The 27,612-nt window shown below is 45.6% G+C and overlaps 1 protein-coding gene across 3 annotated transcripts in view; it reads right to left on the bottom strand.

Annotated features, from left to right (window-relative positions):
• Positions 1-269: 269 nt before the first annotated feature.
• Positions 270-27,612, bottom strand: part of WLS (Wnt ligand secretion mediator) — a 91,733-nt gene continuing 64,390 nt past the window's right edge. For 2 of the 3 annotated variants that reach the window (XM_087449193.1, XM_004431482.3), the window contains 8 exons: positions 26,795-26,931; positions 23,735-23,903; positions 22,271-22,368; positions 21,845-21,908; positions 19,774-19,917; positions 18,481-18,564; positions 11,223-11,376; positions 270-1,199 (listed from right to left, as the gene is read on the bottom strand). In XM_087449193.1, coding sequence (XP_087305319.1) covers positions 1,090-1,199; positions 11,223-11,376; positions 18,481-18,564; positions 19,774-19,917; positions 21,845-21,908; positions 22,271-22,368; positions 23,735-23,903; positions 26,795-26,931 — 960 coding nt within the window. In that variant the 3' untranslated portion in view covers positions 270-1,089. Of the gene's footprint in view, positions 1,200-6,147; positions 6,667-11,222; positions 11,377-18,480; positions 18,565-19,773; positions 19,918-21,844; positions 21,909-22,270; positions 22,369-23,734; positions 23,904-26,794; positions 26,932-27,612 lie in introns of those variants that run through there. The other variant, XM_087449190.1, reaches the window with a different exon arrangement.

The following is a 27,612-nucleotide window of genomic DNA, read 5'->3' as shown; positions in this document are numbered from 1 at the left end:
TGGGGCAATGTCTGCTTCTACATCATATAACTTTTTCCCACCCTATGCCACACAAGCCAGCCTAGGGAGGTTGGTTAATCACCCAGTGCAGAAAATGGTTCCCTACTTCCAGAAACAGATACCACCCCCAAACACTTCGATTTGATGGCAAAATATTTTAATTTCTCATAAAGCTATTTCCCCACCCACTCCCCACCACAGACTCAACATGGAAAGGCATTGCATGCACGCTTACTGGTGGAGCAGGGTGATGTGTGTACATACATATGTGCATATACATAACAGGTTTATTTAAATGATCGGATCTACACTTTTGGAGGCTGTTTGAAGCATCTTATCAAAAGAAAACACATTTTAAGCAAGAGGTTAAAAAAGCTTTTCAGACCCAAAGGCCATTTAATACAATAAATCCTACTCGGGTAATTTAGCAAACACTTTTTAAAACCCACACCCAACAGAGCGGTTAGTATTGGATATACAGATTTGGTTTCAAAGCTGGAATGCCCCTGGTGTGAGAGACCTTCTCAGAAAATGCAGTTATTTTAAATTAGGCCAAAAAAATAGGGACATATTTCTATTGACAACTTAAATATTAACTCAATAGGCTACTTGGTGATATAAATAGGAAAAAAAAAGTGGTCATGGACTAGGGGTGAGAAGACTAGGACACCAGACTATCTTGGACTGCAGAGGATGTTAAAATCTATCCTAGAATCTAAAACAGGAAGAAGAGTCAAATATTCCGCTCCATACAGACCCCAGCTGGCCCAAACCATCCCCCAAGGAATACACCCCCAACACATGAGGTTTACTAACCACCTGCTACAGATGTTACTATGTCACTAATTAACAATGAGCACAGAAAATGCGTCATCCCAGAGGTTTTGTTATCATACGCAACGCATTAGTGGCTGCAGGAATCTTCCTTTGAGAGCTACGGTCAGAAGGCAGACTGACGTGCTGCTGGTCCAAGAAACTGCAGCTAAGAGACACGAGCACCTGTCTGCACGCTGGGCTCTCTCTGGCATGCTCCCCACTCTAGTTCGAGGGGCTGGGAGGCAGGGCCAGTCCCAGCCAGGTGTCGCAGCTCTACTCCTGGGCCTCCTTGCGAGTCAGCTTGTAGATCTCGGTGGGCCCGTCCACGTGGGTGATGGTGGTGGTGAGCTGGAGTTCTTCCCCGCTGTGGACACCCAGATCGCCTGAAACAGGGGTTTTGGTGTTACTCGTGTTCAAGGAGGAAGGAGAAGAGAGCCAGGATTCGTCTCAGTAACAATGCCCTCTCTTTCACATTCTGAGCTCATAGAGAAAACCAGGGTGAGCTCCCAACCTTTGCCCTTGGACTTTGCGGTAATTTCATAGCAGTTTTGTCTCCCAGAGAAGAGAGATTCATGACAGATGAGTCAGCTCACTGCTTACACCATTTGTAGTAATTATTAACATTTAATGAGCACCTACTTTGTGCCTGACGCTATTCTGGATGCTTTAGACGCGACCGTATTTAATCCTCATGAGAGCCCCCAAGGCAGGCACTCTGATCACGCCAGCTTCACAGATGAGGACACTGGGATGGAAGGAAGGTAACTGCCCCAGGGGCAGCAGACACGAGACAGAGCGGGAGAGACAGAGCGGGAAGGGGCGAGGAAGGAAGGTCTCACTCCACAGCTGCACGGGCTAAGCCAGCACAGCACCCCTCCCGGTGATGGGAGGGCAGGCAGTGCACACTTGCTGGGAATAACCTACTGAGTGGCTCCGCCCTGTGAAAGCAAAGACGACCTGCCTGCATTTACCAACAGGCTGGGCAAGTACCGCGTGTAATACGCTTAGGAACTGGGGTTTTCTTCTCGAGGAAAAAAGTGCTCTGAGCACATTTTTTCAGAGCACAGAAATGTGCTCTGAATTTTCTGCTGCCCCCAGGATTCTGGACACAACCTCAGAGTTTTGGACTCAGTAGCAGAGGACAGAGGTGTTCCTCTGCGAAAATGGAAAAATGTGGCCTTTTCTCAACTAGCAGGAAAAAGATACGTTTCTTAAACCCTTGAAGCCTGCAACTTGCCTTAAGAAATTGAGTGACTGTGTATCTGGCAAAGGGAAAATGGAAAATGCCAGGCCCCTAGCATGCTCCAATTGTGGGGGAGGGGGGATACACATGTCTGTGCATATTTGAAGAACGGAGTGCTGGAGGATAAGAGGTTAAAGTTATGTCTGCGGTTTTTATATTTATATTGTGCACATATGATTTCATATTTTCTGGGACTGAAATTCTGCCTTGTTCAAAGCATGGAATTAAATAAGTAAGTGCTGTTTCAATTGGGATTCCATACCATAACTCAGAAGAAAGCTTTCGCCCTACGCTTACGACTAATATCTTGTCACCAGTTTGAGAACTGCTGGGCATCAGTGAGTTTGATGGCCTTAGGACCCCAGGGGCCACCCACACACTGGTCCTGCAGGCTGCTTGGCTGGGGCCCCTCACGTGTGCCACATGGTATTTTTCATTGTAGACCCATTTCTCAGTGGCTGCACAGCAGCATCGGTCTTACTATTAAATGCTGCCTGCAGCTCTCTACCGGAGAGATGCCCTAATCTCAGAAGCAGGGTCACTAGCTGTTGTGGAGGACTAATGGCCTCCGGGACTGTTTGGGCAAAGGTCCAATCCACAGGACTGGAAAGAGCAGGTACTAAAGGGTTATCAGCCCAGCCTCCAGCACGTCCAGCCTCATCCTCACCCACCCTTGGGCCAGGGCACTGGCAATGGGGTGCAAAGGCTGCTGAAATGTTCTTCTGGGGGACGCCTGTGGCCACGCTGAACCATTCCTTGTACAAAGAGCAAGATATCCCACATCATGAACTTGCACCCTCGCTGCTGCAACTCCTGGTCCACTCAGCCCAATACACGCATGAGCCTCCAATTTCTGGCTCCAGGCTAGTCCTGGCTTTGCATCTCTGGGTGAGCCATCAAAACTTCAAAGCCAGTTTCATGATCTGCCTGTCTGTTGAGTCATCAAAACTTCCAAGAGAGTCCTGACCACCCCAGTAGCCCCACTAGCACCCCCAAGAGTTTACCTAAGGAATCCCTTCCACTGACACGAGAAGGTAATTCTCCTTAGGTTTTGAACCAAAGATGCTAATTCTTTAAGCTTAAAATGTGATTCCAATTAGCAGGTCCTACACAATGTGTATGACCCTACAGATCATTTAAAGAAACAGCCCACATCACTTTGGCTTCTTTATTTTAACAGGGACCTATATCACAGTGCTTGTCACGTAACTGACACCCTTCTCAACACTTTGCAAATATTACTGCATTTAATCTTCATTCCAGCCCTTTGACAGAGGTACTACTGTCATCATTCCCATTCTGTTGATGAAGAAACTGAGGCCCAGCGAGGTTGAGTAACTTGCCCAAAGCCCAAGTTGGTAAACAGTGATGCTGATTCAAGCTGGAGCAATGAGGCCGCAGGATCCAGGCTCTCAACCTTTAGGCTATGCTCACTCTTCACAAATATTCACGTTTCCAGCAACCAGTGAGACTGCCAGGGAAGTACGAGTCCACAGGCAATGTGTTACAATGATAATTGAAATTATCATGAAATTAATAATTCAGCATATTAATTTTGCTTTTGTATCTGATGAAAGAGAACGTAGAGCACACAATATCAGGGTACCTGATAGTAAAGAGGGCTGTTATTTATGAATATTTACCATCTGCTGTATTAGGGCCTTAACATGCCTGTATTTTCTTATAAGATGTGAAGATACTGAGGCTCAAATTGGCAGTTAATGTCTCTAATGTGACCCAGCTTGCTCCCAGCAAAGCTGGGATGAGGATCCAGATTGCTGGGACTCTGGCTAGCAAAATCTACGATTCAGTGTGTGGTGTTATTGTACCTTGAAGGCCAACCTTTTCCCCTTGGGGAATGGGTATGGGAACAAGGCAGTAACACAGCAGGAGTGGGGATCCCTCCACTTGTCTCCACACTCCATCGACTCCCACTTTTGCCAAGGTCCTGCTCCATCTGTCATTCTCCCTCTCTTGGCTCCTGCTGCTCAGGACACAAACACACTCAAAGTCTCTTCCCATCTAAGATAAAAAAAACCCTTCTGAAAATGTGACACGTTTCTTATTGGGTGGGGGGAGAAGACTAAAAGGAAAAATTAAGTCAAGAAAAGAATTCTTCAGTTTGCAGTAAGTCTCTTTCCCCGGTTACGATGTCAATTCATCAGCAAATTAACAATAAGAGGAAGGTTTGCTTCTTTCCAACCATTGCAAAATGAGACCAATATCTGGCTTCAGATTTAATCTTAAAGGACTATCACAGATGCACATCTATAGTATCTCATCCACAGGTATGTGGCTGCTACTTGATTTTAACTGCTGGAATGCATCCTGGGGATGCAGAAAGCTACACTATAATGACATAATGACAGAGACAATATAATGAGAAGCACAGCTTCCTAAGACTAGCAGCATTTTAATGACAATCATTTGTGTATCTGTGGCTACTTTAGTAAAAAGAAGGAAAATTGCTAAGACAATTCCAAAATTGTTTCACAGAATTTGGGAGAGACCAGCAGCCTTCTAATATTAAGAGGGGCTACCTAATCCTGCCCTCACAACCACTAAGGCAAACTAACACCCCATCACCCAGGTGTGGAAGCCAGACAGCTCCCACCCCACGAGTTCATATTTGCTTCTCGAGGTCATCACAGTGTATATCAGAGCCAGGATTCCAAACCAGGTGTGTCTACCTCCAAAGCTTATGTTCTTTCATAACACTCTCGACTTCATTTTTTTCTCTTAATTTTTTCTACTCCCTCACTGATCTCCTTCCTATTCACCTTCAAAGCTAAGCTCAAATGATATCTCTCTGTAATGAAATCCCTGGTTCACGGCAGCATGAGAAAAATCAAGGAGAGTGTAGTATTTCTAAAGCTCAATTATTTCCATGCAAAGGACTCTTGTTGACTCTAAGCAACAGGCTCTGGTACATAAGTGCTCATGAAAGACCCACCAAGACCTGCCTGGGACAGGTCAGTCCAGCTCCTCCTACTCCGCACCCCACAGCTAGGTCTAGCCCAGCGCACCAGCATTGGTGTCCCCACTGGGGTTTAGGGACAAACCCTCAGCTAGAAAATGGGTGTGCCTTGCGATGCTTGGCTTTTGTGATCCCTTCTGGGGGATGGGGCAGAGTGGCCTTGATGGACCAGTGTTCCAGAAACTTGGGTCCAGCAATCTCAATCCCTTTCAACCATCAAGGTGGTTTGGAGGAGGCTTGGGGTGAACCATTTCCCACACCTCCACAAAGCCAGTGCCAGGCCACTGCAAGGAGCTGGACACAATAAAACCTAGAAGTTTTGAGTGGAATCTTAGTGTTGTGGGCTGAATGATATTCCTCCCAAACTCATTTGTTGAAGCCCTAACCCCCCACTGCCTAAGAATGTGACTGTATGGAGACAGGGTCTTTAAAGAGGTAATTAAGCTAAAACGAGGTCCTTGGGGTGGCCCCTAATCCAATCTGACCTACGTCCTTATAAGAAAAGGAGATTAAGATACAGATATACGCAGAGGAAGCCTACGTGAAGACACAAGGAGAAGACAAGCCAAGGAGAGGCCTCAGAAGAAGCAACCCTGCCAACACCTTGATCTTGGACCTTCAGCCTCCAGAACTGTGAGAAAATAAATACATATCTGTTGTTTAAGCAGCCCAGTCTGTGGTATTTCTTACAGCGGCCCTACAAAACTAATATATTCAGAAAGCCGAACGTTCCTCCCAAAAAGGTGACTGAGATACCTCCTATCAAGGTGGGGTGACAGTAATTCGAATGATTTTATTGGCTCCACAAGGAGAGATCAGGTCACCGGAAGGACAGCAGCCCTGGGAAAGGCAGGGGGCAGAAAGTGCCCGACTACAAATAGCAGAGCAGGAGGTGCCAGTCTGGTGACGGCCTGTCACCTGCTTCCCATCTTCATCAGGGAATGGGAAAAGGCTGTTGAGACCCACTTCAGGGTCTGAGTCCACCCCTGTGGTAAGACCAACTCCATCACTGCTCGCAGACACCAGGAAGCCAGGATGGCCATGGGTATGCCATCTAACAAACATGCAACCAGGGCAAAGACCTCAAAAAAAGGCAGCCACTGTCGAAGCCTCGTGACTCAGACCAAACATTTATTGAGGCGACAAGAGCCAAAGCCACCTTTCCTGCGAAACAAGCAGCAGGAGACCTTAGAAGCCTCCAGAAGTAAAACTGACGCAGAGTGGTAGCTAGCCACCAAGACAGGGGACCCGGGGTTGCTGCTGTGGCTTCCAGCAGAATGAGTGTACCAGACGGAAGACATTTAGTGCGAATAGAAATAGAAAGGAGCCGGCTTGCAATTAGAGTGTCTCCTGTTCCCTTCATCACCGTCATCCAGTCAGGAATTCCGTTTCTCACTTTTTTCCTAAAACCTTCTGACAAGAATTCTATAGATGAAAGAACATGAAAATGAAAGCTATTATCAAGAATTGTCTGATTCATAAGCAGCTCCCAACTTTTTTTTCCACATGAGTCGGTGACTGATGGGGCCTGGACGCTGGCCGTGTGTGGGCATCGATGCTGCATCCCCGGGAGATTGTGCCTTCGCTCCGAGCTAAGGGTTAACATCGGCCTGCGGCAAGTCCCTTCTGCCTGGGAAGACATCCAAAATGATTCACAGATTGGTTATGGAAACAGGTGAAAAGAACAACTTGAATGAAAGGGCAGCAGGAGCAGGGCAGAAAATGTGAACGGTCCTCAAAAGAAAGAGGTCTAAAATAGCTTTGCTAAATTAAAAAAAACTATATGTATGCATGTGTAGGTGTGTGGATATATGTATACACATAAAATGATTATATATACACATATATAATCATATAGATATAACGACTGATGTGCACGTGTTTATGCCATCACTGCAGCTATAGTCAATCAACCAACAAGAAGGAAGCCAGGGCGCCACACCCCTGCTGCACCATTCAGTTGCCCAAACATGAAAACGTCTGGTTGGAGCCGTCCTGCCACGTCTCGTGTCTCAGGAGGCAGCGGGGAGAGCCTGTCTCTCAGACAGGGCTATCAGCTCCAAGAGAGCATGGACTGTGTCTCCGTCATTCCTCTGGGCTTCACGTCGCTCCATCTTATTACCTAGCACAGTGCTACGTACCAAGGTGCTCAGTGGTTCAGTGGTTCTAAGGGTCACTTTCTGATCCACACAATAAAAGAGAAGCAGAAATACACGAGGGGAAACGCTTTTTGGAAACCCACCCTCTCTTGAACCTGCCGTCCACTTTGGTTCTCTCTGTCCAGTCCTTGACCAAAAGGAGAAGCAAAGTCTATGTTCTCTGCCTTCATTGCCTTCCAGCCCACTCCCTCCTGATGCTTCTTAGCATCTCTCTCCACCTCCCAAACAAAACAACTCTTCTCAATGGTTCTCTCTCCTTATCCCCTCTGGCTTCTGCAGCATCAGAAACTGCTTGCCAAGCTCCTGAAAATGAGCTTTTTCCAGAGGTCCATCCGGGATCCACCTCACGAAGGCAAGAAGCACCACACACCTGGGGTTCACTCTCCACAGCAAGAGATCTGAATTCTTGGCTCTGGACCTTACCAGCAAGGGGAGGAGGAGGTCCAAGCCAATTTAAAAATAAAAACTTTCCATGAGAAAGGAAAAGGAGCACGGGAAGCCTGGGAGAGGAGAAGGAATGCCATCTAGAGACCCAGAGAATTTAAAAGTTCAGTGTATGCCCCCTAGAGTTCATTTTCTAGGTTTCTGTATAATATTCCAAACTAGTTCCTTCCAAAGAGATTCAAAATCTTGGCAAACGCTCCATAATTCCTAGGATACATTGTGTGCTCTGGCGGCAGATGAAGAGTTGAAAAGTCAAAGAAAGCAGAGGAGGAAAATAATCAGAGAACCCAACACAGAAGAGCCCCCTTCCAAACGCAAAGGTCACGCACCATGCGGCAGGGAAGTGAAAGGCACAACAAGCCATCAGGGGCTCATGGGCTGCTGTGAAGTCACAGCTGATCATGTCATCATCGCAGAACTGCTAAATCATGTGACTTTGTGTTTATGATCAGGACAGGGTCCCAAAAGAGTCTGTCCACTAAACTGCTTGAAGAATGTTTTTCAACTGGGGCCCTATTGGCATTTTGGCCAGGACAATTCTTTACTACAAGGGACCGTCTTGCTCACTGCAGGGCATTTAGCATCCCTGGGATTTGGCCACTAAGTGACAGTGGCATGTCCCAGTCCATAGTGACAATCTAAAACAACCACGAACACTTCCAAACACCGCTTGGCATGGGATTCGGGGATATGACCTCCTGCTGAGAACTAGCTTTTGAGCTTTCTGTGAAATTACAGATCAAGCTGTTTTCAACAAAAAAGTCTGATAGGGAATAGATCAAGTGCTATTCTCAATTGCAAGGTTTCAAGCCCAGGAGGGGGCTGTCATGCAGAGTAAGAAGTCCTAATGGGAGCTGCCTAACACTTTGGTTCGCAACTCAAGCATCCGGCCCAAGAGGGAGGCAGGCTGTCCTCCTGCCTCTGCAGGGCTGGCCACGGCTCTGGCCTCCCACGTTCCTGAGAGTGCTGGAGTTAGGAAAATTTTCACCAGTGTTTGGGAACCCCTTACCTGGGACAGAATCACCCCCTGGGCTGCCGCTTTGTGACAGGAAGTGCTCTTCTGCCCTTTGCTTGCTAACAAGAAGAAAGAGAACCAGAGATTTCATGGTTTAAAAGGACTTTCAGAAATCACTCACAGTGGGGAGAAGTGGTGCACAGAGAGGTTAAGCAGTTTACCAAGAGTCACAAAGCAGAAACAACGAGAAGAATTTACGTACATACAGTGCTGCGGCACATGGTCAGTACTCCAGACCTTACCCACTAGTCTTATCAGCCCACATCCCAGGATGCCCCGCAATTGCCCGTGTGGTATTTCCCTGGAAGGCAGGAACTCCACCTACTGGCGTCCTGCTTAATACTCTCAAGTCAAGGACAGGACCTGTGGTTTCTGTGAAAGTACAAGAGGATGACCATGAAATGAAATCAAGACTCTTGTTCACAAGCCCGGAATCCCTTCCTGCTGGCGTTATGGAGGTCCAAGTCGGAGAGGCCATCTGCTCCCATTTTCCACGCATACAGTCAAGCACTGAGAGCTGCCACGAAAGGAAGCTGAAGGCTGCCTAGCTCACAAGCTTTCTAGAAAGGAAGTCAATCAAACCCAAGACTTGGGCAGGTGGGTAGGTAAGCCAAAAGTCTTTATTTTTGCCCAAGACCCACGGCCAGAGATGGACCTGAAGGTGAGTGTGACAAGAAGTCAAAGAGGCCTGATGTCTGGGAGGCTCTTGCACAGAAGCGGCAGGTGTAGTGCCAGAGACAGATGGTGACTGAGACCATCCTACTAGCCCTGCCCCTCAGCACAGATGCCCTCTCTCCCCGCTCCTTCTCTCACGTCATCACCCTGCTTCTTGTCCCTCCCTCTCAAGATCGTTGGCCCATCTGTGAAATGTGAAAGCTAATCTAGAACTCGTATTTCTAAAGCACTAATTCACTCAACATTTTCAAAGCATCCTTAAGAACTAGTCCTTGCCCTTAAGGAGTTAATGTTCCAGCAGGAGAGAGAAGGGACAGCAAACTCATCTACCACATCTACACGGTGAGTGTCACGTGAAAAGTGTAAGCGTATTCCCCTGGCCCGTCCTTAGAACACTAGTTCCAAAAGACAGTGTCTGGGAAAAGGGTTCCAGGGCCAAAGGATTTAATCATTTTGGAAAATGCTGTTACCCTCACCCATTTTAAGAGATTTACAGTACAAATTAATGTATAAAGGCATTAAGACGTCCCGCAGTAAAAACCTCATTAATGCTGATTAAAAACCCAATATTCTCAAACTTATTTGACTTCTGAAACCTATCAACGTCCCGTAGCAACATTGTTCTATTGAATGTACTTTGCTGGACTCCAAGTGGGGTGGGTAGGAGTTGGTTTCAAGGAGGAGGAAGCATTTTGAATGGGCCCCAAAAGAGGGCAGGGTGCCATCAGGCCCAGAGGGAGGCAGGATAGGAATCCATTCACTCAACACACACTCGCTGAGCACTTCCTATGAGCAAGGCCCACCCTCGGTGCCACAGGGGACACGCAGACGTTAAAGCCCTGGTCTCTGCTCCAAGGCTGGCTCTGATTTGAGAAAGAGCAGCTTATATTTGGAGGACAGTAAGTATGTGGCTAGGGTACAGCAGGTGTGAAAAAGAGAAGACGAGTGAGGGCGGAGGTAGGACTAGCATCCAAAGAGAAAAGAGCGATCCGATGGGCTGTTTACCAGGCCACCTCATCCCTGTTGACAGCACTGGCCAGGCAGGGGTGTGCACGTTCCTCTCTCGTGGCTGGAGAGAAACCCAGCAAGCCCTTTCCTTCTCTGGGCCTCAGTTTCTTCATCTATAAAATGAGCAGACTGGCTGAGTTCTCTAAGGCTCCTTGCAGCATCAACATCAAAGACAGCACATAGGATAGGACTTAGGACAGGACAGGGGACGGGGGACAGCTAGTGGTTTGGATGTGTGTCAACAAACACCCTTGCAGAAAAATGAGCAGGAGAAAAAGGAAGCCAGCTCCATCTTCAAGTCTCAGGGCCCACCCCCACTCCATCTGATGTCTGAAGATCAGCATTCTCAAACTAGACGAATCAACGTGGCATACTTTCCAAAGGTCAATTTTGCTTATTTCCTCTTTTCTTTTGCTTGAGGAAGATTAGCCCTGAGCTAACATCTGTGCCAATCTTCCTCTACTTTGTATGTGGGTCACCACCACAGCATGGCTTGATGAGTGGTGTAGGTCTGTGCCCAGGATCTGAACCTGCAAACTCGGGCCGTCGAAGCAGAGCATGTGGAACTTTAACCACTTGGCCCTGGGGCCAGCCCCAAGCAAATTTAATTTTTGTACTAAAACCAGGGCATATTTTAGACTAGAATGCAATATTCCCAATGTATTTTAAAGATAAACAAATGAAGACAAAGAAATACATGGCCTGTGCTGGCTTCTTGTCTTATGGCTCCAGAGCCCTGGGGGTGCTCATTCACTGTCTCCTGGTATTAGGAGACATTCAGAGGACAAGTTTGACTGGGGAACCCAGAGCCTTTGCTGTGTAAGTCTTGTCGAGACGGCAGCCCACTCGTCTGAATTAAGCTAGGCTAAAGAGACGGGAACTCACCATTGGACTGGTCTTCTCCATAGTTCTTATGGGATGGCGCATACAAGAACATCAAAGCAAAGACATACAGGTTCCACATCCCATAGATGCCGGTGAAAAAGGCACTGTTCACTTGGACTGTGACGCCGCCCCATTTCCAATGGCCTTCAGTCACCTATGGAAAAAGGACAGTGACATTCCACTGGAACTGAGAAGAAACATAACATCAACCTAGGAACCAACCAACACAAAAACCAAGTCTCCTTCACATATGGGAAAAGCGAAGCACCATGTCAGACTCCATCTTTTGATCTGAATCATACTAGGATGAATTAATGGAGGGCTTACTATGTGTCAGGCACAAAGTCAGTGGCTCTCGTCTTGTCTGCACATTAGAATCACCTGGGGGGTGCGTCTTCCTAGAACAGCAGCACATTGCTATCCTGAATATAAAGAAGTTGTGTTTGAGTCTAACCCGTCTCCACAACTATAATTCCTTCTCTGCTGTCTTCCCAGCTCGATGTGAACGCCCTGCAGGCAGGGACCAGTTCTGCTTCGTCTGTGGCTCTATGTTCAGTGCCTGATGCACCCAGGGGCTCAGTGAAGACAGGCTGATTAAATGAACAGATGAACCCTTTGAGTGGGCAGATTTCCTGTGGAGCAGTGTGGGGAGGCAGAAAGGCCCGGACTTGGAGTCAGAAACCCGGGTTCAAGTCCAGGCCCCACCACTCACTCTCTGTTTAACGTAAGACAAGTAGATAAAACTCTGAACTGCAGTTTCCTTAAGCGCAAAATAAAAACTTACAGGGCTGCTGAGGAGAATTAAGTAAAAATATTTCTAGAAATTTCTTAGCACACAGTAAACAGTCAATAAATCTTAGCTATTCATATAATGTCACTCCATGTAAGTCACTCACGAAGGTAATTAGGAAACCTTCCTATGCTGTACAATTCTGTAAGAATGTTTTGAAGCTGCTTTTGTCTGTGTTAATGACTTGGTGATTGTTTGAAGGGCTGTCTGATGACATACGGATTACCCTAAGACCTGTCAACAGAACTAGAGAGCTGAGGACAAATAATTTGTGCCAGCTCTGAAATCAATGAAATGATTTTTACCACTTCTGCTTGATACACGAAATTCTAAATGGGGGTAAAAGAAAACATTGGGCCAATGTTCCTGGGACAGCTTAATGAGGCTGGGTTACACAAACTGTCTCCAGGAGCCCTTTCTAAAGCCCCATCTAAACCATATGATGGCAAGCTATATCTAAACGTTAATGCCTATACTCAGCAGGTTGATTTCACCTCCTGTATGAGGCAGGGGGGCTATATTCATTTGGTTACCCTCTTTATAACCCATGACCCATGGGGGCCCCAGGCATAATCAAGGTCTAAGGCATTTCTGTTTGCAAGACCTAGAGTGTCAGTTAACCAGGTTAACTGATTATAGACTTACCAGTTTTTGTTTGGCCTGGGGTAATAATTTTTCATTTTCATTATTCATAAACAAAGCACCACCATGAACTCTTATTTATTTTGGAAAATAATGCACTCTATGACATGCTCAACAATGTTTTTTGGCACTGAAGGATTTCATAACCATTGCTGATTTTAGAACAATGTACCAGCACTCAAGCTACTTAGGACTTCTTAGAAATGTCTCCAAATGTCACTTTTCTTACTTTTAAGTACAGAATATCCTAACTTCATAAAAATTACAGTACTTAGAACACCTTAAGATGATTTTTTTGTTTGTTTTTGTTTTTTGTGTTTTTTTTGAGGAACATTGGCCCTCAGCTAACATCTGTTGCCAATCTTCCTCCTTTTTTTTTTTTCCCCTCTTTTCTCCCCAAAGCCCCCAGTAGGTAGTTGTATGTCACAGTTTACATGCTTCTAGTTGCTCTATGTGGGACGCTGCCTCAGCATGGCTTGATGAGCAGTACGTAGGTCTGTGCCCAGGATCTGAACTGGCGAACCCCGGGGCCGCTGAAGCGGAGCGTGCAAACTTAACCACTGTGCCACTGGGCCAGACCCAATTTGTTTTTTTTTTTTTCCCGCAGTGGGAGATCCACCCTAAGCTAACATGTGTTGCCAATCTTCCTCCTTTTTTCTTCCCTTTCCCCCTCAAAGCCCCAGTACATAGTAGTATATAGTTGTTAGTTCTTCTATGTGAACCGCTGCCACAACATGGCTACTGACAGACTAGTGGTGTGGTTTGGTGCCTGGGAACCAAACCCGGGCCGCCAAAGTGGAGTAGGCCGAACTTTAACCACTAGGCCATCAGGGCTGGCTCTTAAGATGATTTTTAATGCATATAATGGAAGGAGAGAGGAAGCCTTAAGATAGTTCCTGGAAATCTATGTACCTGCAGTCCTAACACAGGGAACTCTTCCTTACGTGATTAAGGAGGGAGGCTAGGCTGGGTGAGCCATAGGTAAGACAGAGACAGGCAGCTCTTATTCTCTTCTACCTGTTAAGGCAGTAGGCCCCTCAGCTAGGGGAAGGGCCTGAAAGAACTCCACTGCCTATGATGTAAGCTGCGAACACTCACTACTGACAGTTTTGGTAGAACTGATTCTCCCTGGGATTGGCATGACCTGATCCATGTAGGAAACACCCACATGCACGCCTGGAACACAATGGTGCTCAACAGAGAGCTGTTTGTTGAGTGACTGTGGTCACAAGTACAGGGATGTGCAGGAAGCCAGTGCACGTACATGGAGGTAGATGGGGGGATAGGAACAGTCACTCTTAGGAGAGAAAATATTGCAGTCCACAGTAAATCATAATAATTGCACTTAACACTAACGTCAATGGGTAATAAGTGTTATTCATTTAAATATTGCTCTCTATTGTATTCCTTTCTTATCACTTAAAACAAGTAGTTAAAGATACCAGCAAAGCTAAGATTCTTTTGTAATAATAACAAAGATAACAATAGTTAACATTTATTCAATACTTATGATGTGTCAGGCACTATAATAAGAAATTTACACGGAAGATATTATTTACTCTTCATAATAACTCCATGAGGTAGGTAGGTAATATTTCCACTCAACACATGGGTAAACTGTGACACAGAGAAGTGCAGTATCTTCCCCACGATTGCTCAGCCAGCAAGTCGGGGCTCTGACTCCAAAAGGTGTTCTTAACCGTTTACAACACAACAGTAAGAATACTATCCTAAACAGAGGTGAGTCTCTTAAGTTACCATATGAAGACACTATTGTGTAAGGTCAAATTTCCTTTGAAAATTCACTTAACTGACTATAATGCACATTACTTACACAGTATATATATATATATACACACACAGGTGTGTATATTCAAATCTGTATAGTAATATGTATACACTATATCTCCTAGACATGGCAATGTATAGTATATAATAAACTGGATATATATGCAAAATATAATTTTACAGCAGAACCACTGAAATGAGATACTTATACTATGAGGGGCACACAGGACTGAGACTGACTGGGGACACAGCAGATCCATGCCCCCGTATCAAGTTTACTTTGGGACACATGCACGTTGTTTAGAATGGAGATGCAGAATTACCCATACTGTTTAATTTGCAATCTCCAAATGTATCATACCCTGCTGACGGCAAGGAGTTGAATTTGCATAAACTGTACACATAGTGTCACTCTGCCGTTTGGAGACCCGACTGTGTTTTCCCCTCTCCTCTCTTAATTAATCATGCCCGAGACATCCTGAGCTCAAGCACATTCCCACCAACATGTCCCACAATAAGCAGTCTCAACAGAGCAGGCCTTGTAAATCCAAAATCTTATTAATGCCAAGGCAGAGAGGTGACAGTCACCCCCTCTTAATTTTAAGAAAGAAAAATCAGGTAGCTCTCCCTGCCTCTCAAAAAAGAAAGAAAATCATCTCCCCTCTGCATAAGTCTTATTTCTAAAAGTCCTGGTTTTTCCTGATTTAACATTTGAACAATTTACTTTTGTGTGAAACCACCCAATTATACCCCTGGAGCCAAGTGAAGGTCAAATCTCTTTACACCCAGTAGTCTTGACAACCAACATTCCACTTAACAACAAGATTTCCAAATCCCAGACACAGGCTCCCTTACTGGAAACATTTCCTCTGTAAGTAACAGAATGAAGTGATTACACACACAAAAAGAGCTGGGGACAGGCTCTCTGGGAGGTTGCTGCATGTGGCTTGACCTGAATGTCAGGCACCTGGGGGTCCCCTTAGTGAAGGTCGGCGACCTTCTCCCCTGCACTGCACTTCTGTTCCCTCCTGCCCGCCACCTCTAAATGGAATGCTTCTCTCCCTTCCAGGGGGAAGGGGCTCAAATACCAGACTGCGATGTACCATCCCTTGGTTGCTAGGACTGAGGCCATGAAAATGGCAGGCATTAAAAGACGGCACCTCGCTACCCAGCTACAAAAACCTCAAGGTCACTGCATTCCAGAGCTTCCCGTCGGCCTTTCATTCCTGGCCTCTGAGCTTCAATATCCTGGCGAGATCCCCTCGCATTATATTTCACGGGGCTTAAATGCGAGCTCTCCCAGCAAGCCCGAGACTATAATGGGAGTTTTAAACCTTCCTTTTACCTAAGGCTGGGATCTATTTCTAAAAGTTACCCAATAGGTTTTCTTTCAGGCAAACTCATTGCTGAGACATTCCAAAAGGACATTAAAAACTAAATCCTCTGATGACTATATTAATACAGTACCTGAGACACTGAGAGCTATGCCTGAGAATGTCTTAGATATCTATAAATAAACCTTAAAAAAAAATAACCCAGCAGGAGGAATGTGAGGAGCTAATGGAATCCAAAAGACCTCACTGCTACCCCCTTAGAGCTGAAATCCACTCCAGGCCGCCTGTCGCAGCAGATATAAAAAGCCAGCCACGGGCTGGAGCCATGTTAGAAAACACGGGGGCAGTGGAACATTAATCTTTTTCTCCAAAAAAAAAGCCACAAACTCTGCTCCTTGGAAGACTGTCCTCCTTTGCTTTAAAAAGGTGCACTGATTAAATATGTACAAGGTTAAATTCGGGCAACATGTAGCCACCTTAAAGCTCAGACAAATGTCCCTTCTTGACTTCAGGTAGGATGGACTCTGCATAGACAAGAGAGTAAGTGGGAGAATGGCTTCCGCTTACTCAAGAGGCAGAAGCATGTGTTAGGACCCAAAGTGCCCCTTCTTCCTGCCTTCCTGAGGACGCAGTATCTCAATATGGCCTCTGACTCCTCGGCCCACCCTCCCTGAGGCTCTGATCTCCAAGCAGTGTGCCCTGCTCTCTTGGCCTTGCAGAACCGGCTGTACGCAGTGTCACAGCACATTAGCTAGGGACTAGAGGACTGGAATGCATTTGGTCACATGAGGGAATCAGGCAAGGGTTAAGTCAGGCCTCAGACACCCTCGATGGAGCCTCAGCTGGCTGAATAAAAAACTCATTCAGAATTTGAAATATTTTCACTGCATTTGGAGTGGAGAGTGAAGTTTCCAAGGTTTTATAAACAAACAGTCTGAGACAAACACAGCACTGTTGTAGGTCAAAACCAACGTGGTGGACAGATCTTAAGAAGATATACACGTGCATTGGTTTTATTTTTTCCAACACTAACACTGCCCAGGGGGCATGGCCAACAGTGCTCTGGGGGCTCCAACTTGGGTTGGAGGCAACCTCGGGTGTCCTTGGATAGAACTCAACAGGTCCATGCACTGGAAAGGGAAAAAATTGCATCTTTATTTTCACCAGTCTCTAACTGAAAGTTACAGTTTCTTTCAAGTATGAATGTTATTAAACAAATCCCCATAATATTGGTACTACCTGTAATTTTGTCACCAAGAGAAATCATGACATTTTCATATCTATTACAGTTATAGATATATATCTGTAACATCTGTAGTATGTATAATTACAAATATATATCATCTACCTGCCTATCTGTTCATATGATTCACTTTGAAATCCAGAGTATTTTATTTTACTCATGTAAAACGTTCAAAGAAGAGGCCCATAGCCTTCACCAGGTTGCCCAAGGGGTCCATGGCACAAAAAAGCTTAGTGGTCCCTCTACTAGCAGGAAACTTGACAGCAAAAGGGGGCAAGTCTTGTCCTAAGGGTCTGTCTGCACTACTAACATTCTCAATGTCAGCCAAACACAGCGATGACAGAACAATCAGCAAAAAAAGTCAGAACGACGGGGTTCTGGTCCCTGACTTATTACACGTCCTTTGGCACAGCCATTCATGCTCACAATGCGCCAGATCTCCACAAATCAAGTCATTACTTCCTGTGATCCTTACAGCCACCTTCTGCAGTGGCACTATTATTATGTCTATTTTACAGATAAGAAAATTAAACCTTAGAACTGTTAACTAATGCATCCACAGTCCCGCTCAGCTGGTAAAAAGCACAAAAATGGGAAATGTTTCTAAGGCCATTAGATTTCATATTCTACCAAACTGGGATAATAATTCCTATCCTACTTACCCATAGGATTTTTGTGAAGCTCAAATGAATGATACTTAATACATCAGATTTAAACAGTACTTTACATTTTCTAAAACAAGTTACCAATATTCTAAAACTACTATCATTACCATTATTGAGATTTTGTAGTACAGTTGTCCCTCAGTATCCAGGGGGGATTGGCTCCAGGACCCCCTTGGATACCAAAATCCCGGGACGCTTAAGTCCCTTAGTCAGCCTCTGTATCCACAGGTTCCGCATCCATGGATTCAACCAACCGTGGATGGTAAGCATAGTACACGATCCGTGGTTGGTTGAATCCACAGACGCAGAACCCACGGACACAGAGGGGCTGACTGTATAGAAGAATTTTGAATTTTGGGAATAACCAGCAGAAAGATATAAGGGGCAATATAATTATCACAAAGAATGGCTGATGGATTATGTAAAACGATCTGTGTTAACGCTAGACAGGGATCAAATCAAATTAGTACTTGCTTGTTGGTGTTCTGCTACAGAGCTTGAAAAATTTATTCCTCTTAAGTAAATGAAACACGCGCCCTTCAATCTAGCTGCAGGCTTTTAATTTACTTAGCAACTTTTTCCTCCCAGAGGCTGTGCTGAAAGGGAAAATTCAGTCCACTTCTGGCCAGGTGATAACAAGTCCCAGATTGGAGCAGCCTAAAACTACACGGCTTGATCAGCTGCCCACTGTCATAGCCTCGCTGTTCCTTTCTCAGTAGCTCTACAAAATTTTCCGTGCAGAGTAGAGACAGCCCTCCAGGGACAGCCTCACTCTGACCTCTCGGGGTCCATTTACCTGACTAACGATGAAGAAGATGACAGTCATGGCAGCACAGGCCAAGGTGATCAGCATGAGGAACTTGAACCTGAAAATCAGCCCCTAGCAGGAAGGAGAGAAAAAGTAGTTTAACACTCCACCAGCACCCACCAATCTTCTTATCAATATAGAAATCCACACAAATCTAATTTTAAAGAAATCTATAAAACCAAATCCCTAAGACTGGTGGTAAAATAATCTCCCACAGGAACGTTTCTCCTGCAGAGGTGAATGTGGCTGAAAAGTTATTAGGCTAAATATTTCCTAGGTTCTTATCTCTCCTGAAACAGTGGGCGCGGAGCCTGCGAGATTAGATTCACAGCACGATTAGAGGCTGCTAATTTCCCTGCTAAGCTGGTTCTGCTTCTCTGCAAGGGTTCAACGTTAGCAAATCCAAGTTTTCTGTGGTTGTAATAAAATTCTGCTCCAGTGAACAAAAAGAAATGTGCACATTAATCAACATGAAGTGGATCTGGTGGAATTTTCTCATGTGTCACTCCAGCTCCAGAGACAGGCAAAGCTACAGACAGTGCCCGGGCTTCCCAATCGCAGGATGTGAGGGAACCTGTTTCAGGGAGGGACGCCTCTTATTCAGGGGCTCTGACTTGCAGATCTACTGCGTGTAAAATCCCTGAGATGCTGCAGTTTCTGTCTCTCTTTTCACAGAGGAATTAGGCCCATCTCTCCAAGGACAGCCATTTACGCATGAGCCCAAGGGATCCTTGGAAAATTAAGAATGTGTTGCCTGCATTAGTGATTTGAGGATGTTGAGTGTTTCTCTTGAATGAGGCACATGATCTATAAACAGAGATCACTGAACTCTATCTGAGCAGCTGCTGGATATTTTAGGGGAAATGTGGCCTCTACTGGAGTCTGGAAAGCAAATTACCTGGGCTGAACCCCAGTCTTAAGGCTGATTCTCAGGAGGGAACCTTGACTAAAGCCACATCCAAGTTCGAGCAGAGTCACCTCTCCCAACTAGTCAGTATGCACCTACATTCCATCCCCAAACTGAAGAACCTGCTGAGCAAGTTTACTTCTTACTGGGGACAGAAAGACATTTAGACCACAGAAAACGCCAAGACTGAGACAGGCCGGCTAGATGCTTCTCAGAATAGTCTTGAGCCTCTTATTTTGCCCAGAGAGCCCACATTACATGAGACTCTCTCAATATGTATTTGGAATAAAGGCTTCCACTCTCCAGGTGTTGGTCTGTATGTGTGTTTACATAAGCAATCAGGAGTTCCTGAATGAGCTGGGAGATTTGCTTACCTCATAGTGCAGCCGCCGGACTTTGCTCATGGCTGGCAGGCTGGACTGCTTCCCACTGATGTTCCGAAACACCTGGAACACCATGAAGCACAGAAAGAGGAAGTAGAGGCAGAGGCAGATCCCAGCCACAATGATGAAGGCCATCTGATGGTACCCAGTAAAGGAAATGGCAGCGCATCTCCTCAGTTCTGTCGGCAATACTCTTTGTCTCCAAGTATTTGGGCAATTTTCAGGGGGATAAAATATTAAAACCGGTCATTCTAATCCCAGTGCTAGAGAGGTTTTCTGACACAAAAGTACCACGGAGAGGAATACGCCAAATTGCTTTCTAAGCCGAGTAAGAAGAGGAACAGAGCCTTGTGTGTTAGAAATGCAGACTCTAGGGCCCCTAGACCTACCGAATCAGAATCTGCCTTTTAACCAAGTCCTCAGGAGATTCATATGCACAATAAATTTTAAAAGCATTAAAATATTGGATATTGGTTGCAAAATACTCATGAAGTAGAAAGCTGCATTAAAATCACCAGAAGAGTTAAATACAGGTGCCGAGGTCCCACTGCAGATATACGGACTCACATTCTCCAAGGGCTAGGAAACCCAGTATAACCACGTTTGGGACCCACTGGGCTAGTTCCTGGACTTCTATGAGAAGGAGACGGAGACACCCCGGAATCGGGAGGGACAGAGGGGGGTGGGTGCAGCAGCAGCTGCAAGGAACGCTGAGTTCCTGGGGATCGAAGGTCCTGAAGCGAAACCAGGGAGGAAGTTCTGTTTGCAATCTTCTGTCGCCACAAGAAAAGTCTTGTCAAATGGAACAGGGAGCAGAAGGACAGGTGGCCAGCGTGGGAGTGGTGGTGGTGGCCAACATACTTTGAGACCCACCAGGGGCCTCGGAGACCTATCTTGAAAGCTCAGTGTGAGAACAACACATGGGGTAGAAGGAGCTGGCCTGGGAGGCAGGCGACCCAACTCCATTCCTTTCTGCTACAACTCTGCCCCAAGTTGCATATTTTACAAGATTTTAACAAGTGTGAATTCAGCACATATATTTCATAAAATAATGTATTTAATGCAGTTTCTCCTTCTTTCCTAAAATCAACAGTACTCTGGAATGAAGGGAATATAGTTATTTGCTGCAGGACTTGAAACTGTGTTTGCCTCCCTGAACCTCCATCGTATCTGCAGAACGAAAGGGCTGCAGTAGACTTAACGTTATAAATATTCCCCATGTTGGGCAGCTAACATTTTTGGGTGAGAGATGGGGAGAGGGGAGCCCAACTCCTCACCTCTAAGGTAATGATACTACTGATTTTGTTTGCTCACAAAGTTCTTGGGACACTAAGAAGACACATCACGGCCAGACAAAGATACTATCCATCAAGCACAGGACAAGACATTACCCATCAAGAAAGAATACAACTCAAGCCTTTCTCTCCATTCCAGAGGAGAGGCTTTTTCTCCCAAAGCACATAACATATTCAGGAAGATAAAACATTTAAATCCAGCATCCTAAAGGGATAAGCTAAGACTGTCACTTCTGCTTCACGAAGATGACTCAGACAGAGTTTATGCCAACCAACCAGAGGCCTCAGCGACTCCTCTGGAACTAATCACCTTATCCTTATCTCCACTTGGTCTCAGAAATGAATAGCAGCAGCATGGTAAGCCAGCACACCAAGGTCACTGTAAGAAGTCTCGCTTCAGAAACAGGCTCTCCCCCAGGGGCCAGGAGATGAATCTCCGTGGCTCCAGAGAAAAGCGAGTCATGCGTCAGTTTGTGGTAAACAAGTGTAGAACAGATAATTCAGAAAGGCTGCGGAAAGACCTGCAACTCTGATCCCCCTGCCATGGGGACGTGCTGCAGCCTCCTCGCTTTGCCTGCTCTCACCCGGTCTTGAAAGCAAGGATTAATTCTCTCATTATTTGCCTTAGTTCTGCTGTTATCATTGGTCTAAGGATCAAAGCTCTGGCTGAGCACATATGGAGAACATGAGCACGACTTAGAAAATGATCTTGGGGACAGGGTGGCTATGGGAAGAAATAAAACCCTGAGCCCATCACGGAAGGATACAGCCAGCTCCGTTCCAACATCTGTAGTCCAGATACTGTAGAAGGGATTCGTGAGTTGTACGCCTCTGCAAAGAGAAACAAGATGGAAAGGCAAGACACAATACATAGGCAAAGGGGAACTTTCCTTTTTACATGTTCTTAGCTTTTTAACTGGAGGAGTGGGGGCTCTATCTAGACTAAGAAAAGTCACAAAGGACTTCAAGAGATATGGAGTTTGAAGAATACGATCAGCCCTAATATTTTGCATCTATAATGAGCTTAGTCTTTGATTTAATTCCAGTCCTTATCTGAGGATGTCACCATGTCCAATGCTTTCAGCCCACGGGCTCCCGACCACCCTTCTCCTTTTTGAATCCTCCTCCTAAAGAGCTGGGAGTAGATATGGTGACGCACATTTCCGCCCAGAGTCCCACCGGCACCTGCTCACCTCTCACACATGTCAAATATGAAGAGGCAGAAAGAGCCAACAGCAATTGGTCCGACTTGCTTCCAATACCCTGCTATGTGATTCCGTTCATGCTGATCCTGAGGAAAACCAAATTGAGAAATGAGATAAACACAGGGAGAGCAAAGCCATTCTATAGGCGAGTCAGCCATTCAGACACTCCTTGCTGACCACCTGTTGTGTATCACGCATCGTGCTCAACTCCAGGCTCCAAGAATGAGGAAGACCCAAATCTGTTCCTAAGGAGCTCACTTCTGTGGGCCCATCTCTAAGGGCTCTCACAGTAATAAGGACAGGATGCTGTGGGAACACCAGGAAAGGCCTTGTACCCTAGGCCATGCAAGTTTCGTGGTCCACAAAATACCTCATTCAGAATTAAATCCCTATGAGACTTATCACTTCTGTTTGCTAAGGTGGGGTGGTCCCCACAGGACAAAATGAGGACTCTAAGGCATTAAAATATGTACAGTGTAAGAGGTCTCTTATGGTTAGGAAAACAGATGTATGTTCCCCTTATCTGCATTAAAAACAAAATGGTACCTCTTGATACATATACAAAGACACTAAGAGACAGAAAATGAAGGAATGTAAAGTAAGAAAATGGGGAAAGTAAAAGATGGATCTTAGCTTCCAGGCTGGGACCCAGACAAGACAGTGCACACCAGCTCACACTGAGCAATCACTGGGCTAGCTGTCCTGCTGCTGAAGCTGAGTCCCCTCCACTCCCAGTCCCCGCAGCAGAGGGCTCATTCTCAGTGCGTCACTGCTGGAGGACCCCTCATGCCCACCCCATGACAAGCAAAGGCTGCTTTCTCCTCTCACTCTCTCCTGGAAGGGCTGCAAGGCTTCAGAAGCAATGATCAAATCATAATGGAATTTAAAAACAGTCTACTCAACCACCAAGCACATGTGCCTGACATGAGGCCCAAGCTCCAGCTGGCATATCCTCTTAGCCACAGCACAACGAGGGCACCACTCTTATTTTCATCCATGGTACCTCAGTCCCTCTGGAAATATGATTTGGTGTCTGTGCAAACTGAGACCAGGGAGGTCAGTGTTTCAGGGGAATAGGGGTTACTAGGCCACCTGGACAGATCGTTAGCTGGAAAGAGCCGGGCACACATTCCCTGGTGGTCCTGGGGACAAGCAGAGCTGAAGCCGAAGGGCAAGAAATAATGATAATCATTAACACTGGTGTGTTTACTTTCTGCTAAGCATGTTACTCACATTTAAATCTCACAAAAACCCTATACATTAGTCTTTAAATCCCATTTTATAGGCGGAGAAGCTGAGATTCAGAGCAATAAGTCACTTGCCCAAGGCCACTCAGCTGGTTAGTAAGTGACGAAGCAGGAATTTGAACCAAGGGTCTGAGTCCAGAGCTCACTCCTGTCACCTCTAGTTTATTCTGCCTCGCCCAGCATCCCTTCCCCAGGGGGCTTTTACCATCATGTGCTCGCCACAGAAGATGATCCAGAAGGAGAGAAGCATTGCATAGAAGATGCCCTGTCGGATATCACCAAACAGCAGCATCCAGGTCCAGTCAAACCCAATGGAAAACCATTCCACTGGGATGTTGATAAAAGTCATGGAAATCCCAAGGGCAAAGATGACTCTGATGGTGAGAAAATATCAGGAAAACACATTATTCAACTGGAAGGCAGATTTTCAAAAACCAGAACCCAGTTTTGGGAACCGAGATGTTACAAACTGGGACTGGAGCAGTATGGTCAGTTTCTTAGCTCTCATCATGGGTTTCCACACAGAGACACAAAATGTCTTATTTTGTTGGCACCACTGCAGAAAGAAGGAATTAACCTTTCTATATAATTAGACCTAACCCCCTCAGTGCTCTGAACTTTAAACCACCTCAGATTAAGAGCTTCCCACAATGTTTTCACCCTCCCTTGCCTTCTTAAACAGACCTCACTGAATATAATTATCCCCTCTCACCTCTTCAGGTTATCATTAACCTGATCATTAAGGGCACTCATTATTATTATGATATCCTCAGCCACTACGAATTACATAAGCACATTTATTTCAATAATAAATGACTCCGAACAGTATGAAATACAAATTCTTTTAGCTCTTGTTTTTAATTTCCTTTTCCCTATCACACTATTAATTGCCACTTCTCTATCAAAATACCATTCATTTTATCACTGATTTATTCATACTTTCACTCACACACATGAAATATACATGTTTATTAAGCTTGGATCACATCCCAGGCGTTTCGTTAGGGCCGCAGACACCTAAATGGACAGGCCCAGTTCTGTCACTCGTGGATACGTGGTTAGCGGCTGGGCCAGATCAAGTGTCATGAGCAATGGGACGGGAGTGCACACAGGCTGCTATGGGACTGCTAACTTTGACACACAGAAACTGAGCTGAGCTGAGTCAAGGTTAGGGAGATGGAAGGGCACTCCAGGCAAAGGGAAGAGCCTGGATGGAGGCACAGAAGCCCAGAACAGCCTGAAGCATTTGGGGATCTGCATGGAGCACGCATGAGGAAACGAAAGGACATGATATCAGAGAAGTAAGAAAGGCCGAGCTCAGGAAGAGACCTGCATACCTCAAGAAGCTGAACTTTACCTTGAAGCGACTAAGGATCCCACAAGAAGGTTAAACAATGGAGTGACACGATTCATTCCTTCCTTCACTCCACAAATTTCCATTTACTGAGCTCCTACTATGTGCCAGTCACTAATATAGATGCTGGGGCTCTAGCAGTAAACAGAGCAGCAAGGATCCTGCTCTAGCGATGCTTGCATTCAGACGGGGTGAGGAGAGATAATAAATAAATTTATTTATTATGAAGAAAAAGAAAGCACGGTAAGAGAATGGAGAGCAATGGGGTGCTATTTTATATAAGGCGGACAGGAAAAAGCCTCTAAGATGAGACATTACAGCAGGGCCTGAAGGAAAAGAGAACTTGAGCACAGAGACACCTGGGAAAGAGTATTTCAGACAAAGAGAACAGCAAGTGCAAAGGCCCTGAGATGAGAGCATGCCAGGCATGTCTGAACACCATCAAGGGGGATGGCGGGTGGTGGAGAGGACAGGAGATGAAATCAGAGGTGGCCGCGGTCCAGATCATCGAGGGTTTTATATGCCAGGGCAAAGGAAATGAAAAGCCAAGAGAGCCGTGAGCAGAGGAGTGGCATGACCTGATTTACACTTAACAGGGACCACTCTGGCTGCTGTGTGAATAGACCATAGGAAGGAAAACGGTGGATGCAAGGTGGACGCACGGAGAGCCGTTGAGAGGCTATTTCCAATAATCCAGGTGAGAAATGAGAAATGATGGTGAGTTAGATTTGGGGGTAGCAATGGAAATGGTGAGATTTCCTGGTGGGATGGATGAGGGTGTGAAAAAAAGAGAAGTAAAGGATGATGCCTACACGTGTAGTCTGAGCAGTTGAACGGACAGAGCCGCCGTTTCCTAAGATGGGAACGCCCAGGAGAGGAGTGAGTTTGACGTGGGAGGGAACCTAGCATTGCTCTTTGTATGGGCTACATTTTTGTGCAAGTGAAGATGTTAAGTAAACAGCTGGAATATGTGGGTCTAGAGTTGGGAAAGGCTGAAGTTGAGGACATAAATTAAGAGTCTTCAGAGTGTAGATGATTTTTAAGACCACGAGAGTAGATGAGATCAGCTGGTGAGTAAGTGCAGCCAGTGAAGAGAAGAGGTCCAGAGATTGAGCCTGGCTCCCAAGTGTAAGAGGTTGGAAAGATGGTTGAAACAGCAATGGAGACTGAGTGACGGTCAGTGAAGGACGAGGATAACCATGAGAAAGGGGGAGGAGGCTCTGTGAAGAAAAACGGAGTGATCCAAGACGCGAAATGCTGGTGACGAGTCAAGAGAAGTGAGGACTGAGAAACGACCACTGGGTCTGGAGTGTGGAAGCCACTGGTGACCCGGTTGAGAGCAGTCACAAGGGGAGTGAAACGGGCTCAAGAAAGAACAGGAGAGACTATATGGACAAGTTTTCTGAGGAGTTTTGTTGTGAAGCAGAGCAGAAAAATAGTGTGGTAGCTTCAGGGGGAAGTGGGAAAAGGAAGAGTTTTGTTTAAGAATGGGAGATGGTATGACGTGTTTATGTATTAATGGGAGTAATCCAGCAAAAAGAGAAAAGTCAATAACAGGGGAGAGAAAGGGGATATATCTACAGGAGCACTGTCCTTCTGGAGGTGAGAGGGGTTGGGCTCAGTTAGGAGCAAGGTGGCTTGTCCAGAGAAGTATCTGATTCAGACCATGGGAATGAAGAGCAAAGACAGAGGAGAGAGCCAGACATGAGAGCGAGGCAGAACCCCCAGGATTTAGTGATAATTTGATGTGAAAGCTGAAGGAGAAAAAAGAGTCCAGGATGATTCCTGGTTAAATCCCCAGCCCAAGGAGCACATTGACCACTCGAACTAGACCCCAGCAAAACCAGGACCACGGCAGGTAGATCACGCAATGCCGGTGTTCCTTAAGAATGCTCTGAGATCAGCTCTTACTTTTCCAGAAGGACTGGGGGTCGGGACATCATGGTGATCCTCCTCCAATACCACACCATAATGATGAAGATGCTGGGCGTGAGGAAGGTCTTCATGGCAAACCACACCTTGGTGAAGCCTCCATTTTGGTGGATTCCCTAGACAGAGACCAATCATAATTTTGAGGGTGAATATATCTTAAGTGTTATTTTCTACCAGCCAATGCATTTTGGAGAGAGGTGAGGGGGACCTTATCTGCTGAACTTTCAAGATCAAGAACTTTCACGTTCACAGCATGTGCTGTGCTCACACTCCCCCCAGCCCCTCCTCAGGCAGTGCAGAAAAATAAATCAAAAGGCATAAAATGGACCCACTCCATACTAAGGGAATGATTGAGAACACGATCAACGATCTTTCTGTAAGGTTTTCATTGAAAAATGGCAGACATCTTAGATTCCCAAAAGGTTGAGATTGGTAAAATGTGTTAAGCTAAATCTATGCAGTGGAATCTAACCAGTATTACAAAGTATATATACATTATATTCAAAATATACCATTAAATGAAAAAAGCAGGGAACAGAAGCGTCAATTAAGATCCTGTTTTTCGTAAGTAAAGGATTATACATGTAAATATGTATAGAAAAAAATCTAGAATCAAAACCTCAACAGTGGTTATTTCTCTAGGATATGACAGGCAATTTTTATGTTCTGCTGTGTGTTTACTTGTGCTTCCTAATTTTCTACAATAAATATATATTTCTTGTGTGATTTTTTGGGGGGGATTAAAGAAAATGGTCTCCTTACTCCATGTCCTCATTTTTCCCCTTTTAAACAAATAA

The sequence above is a fragment of the Ceratotherium simum genome, chromosome 2, assembly GCF_057802395.1.
Source record: "Ceratotherium simum simum isolate JZ-2026a chromosome 2, ASM5780239v1, whole genome shotgun sequence".
Lineage (NCBI taxonomy): Eukaryota > Metazoa > Chordata > Mammalia > Perissodactyla > Rhinocerotidae > Ceratotherium > Ceratotherium simum.
This window is presented reverse-complemented; position numbering and strand designations above follow the sequence as displayed.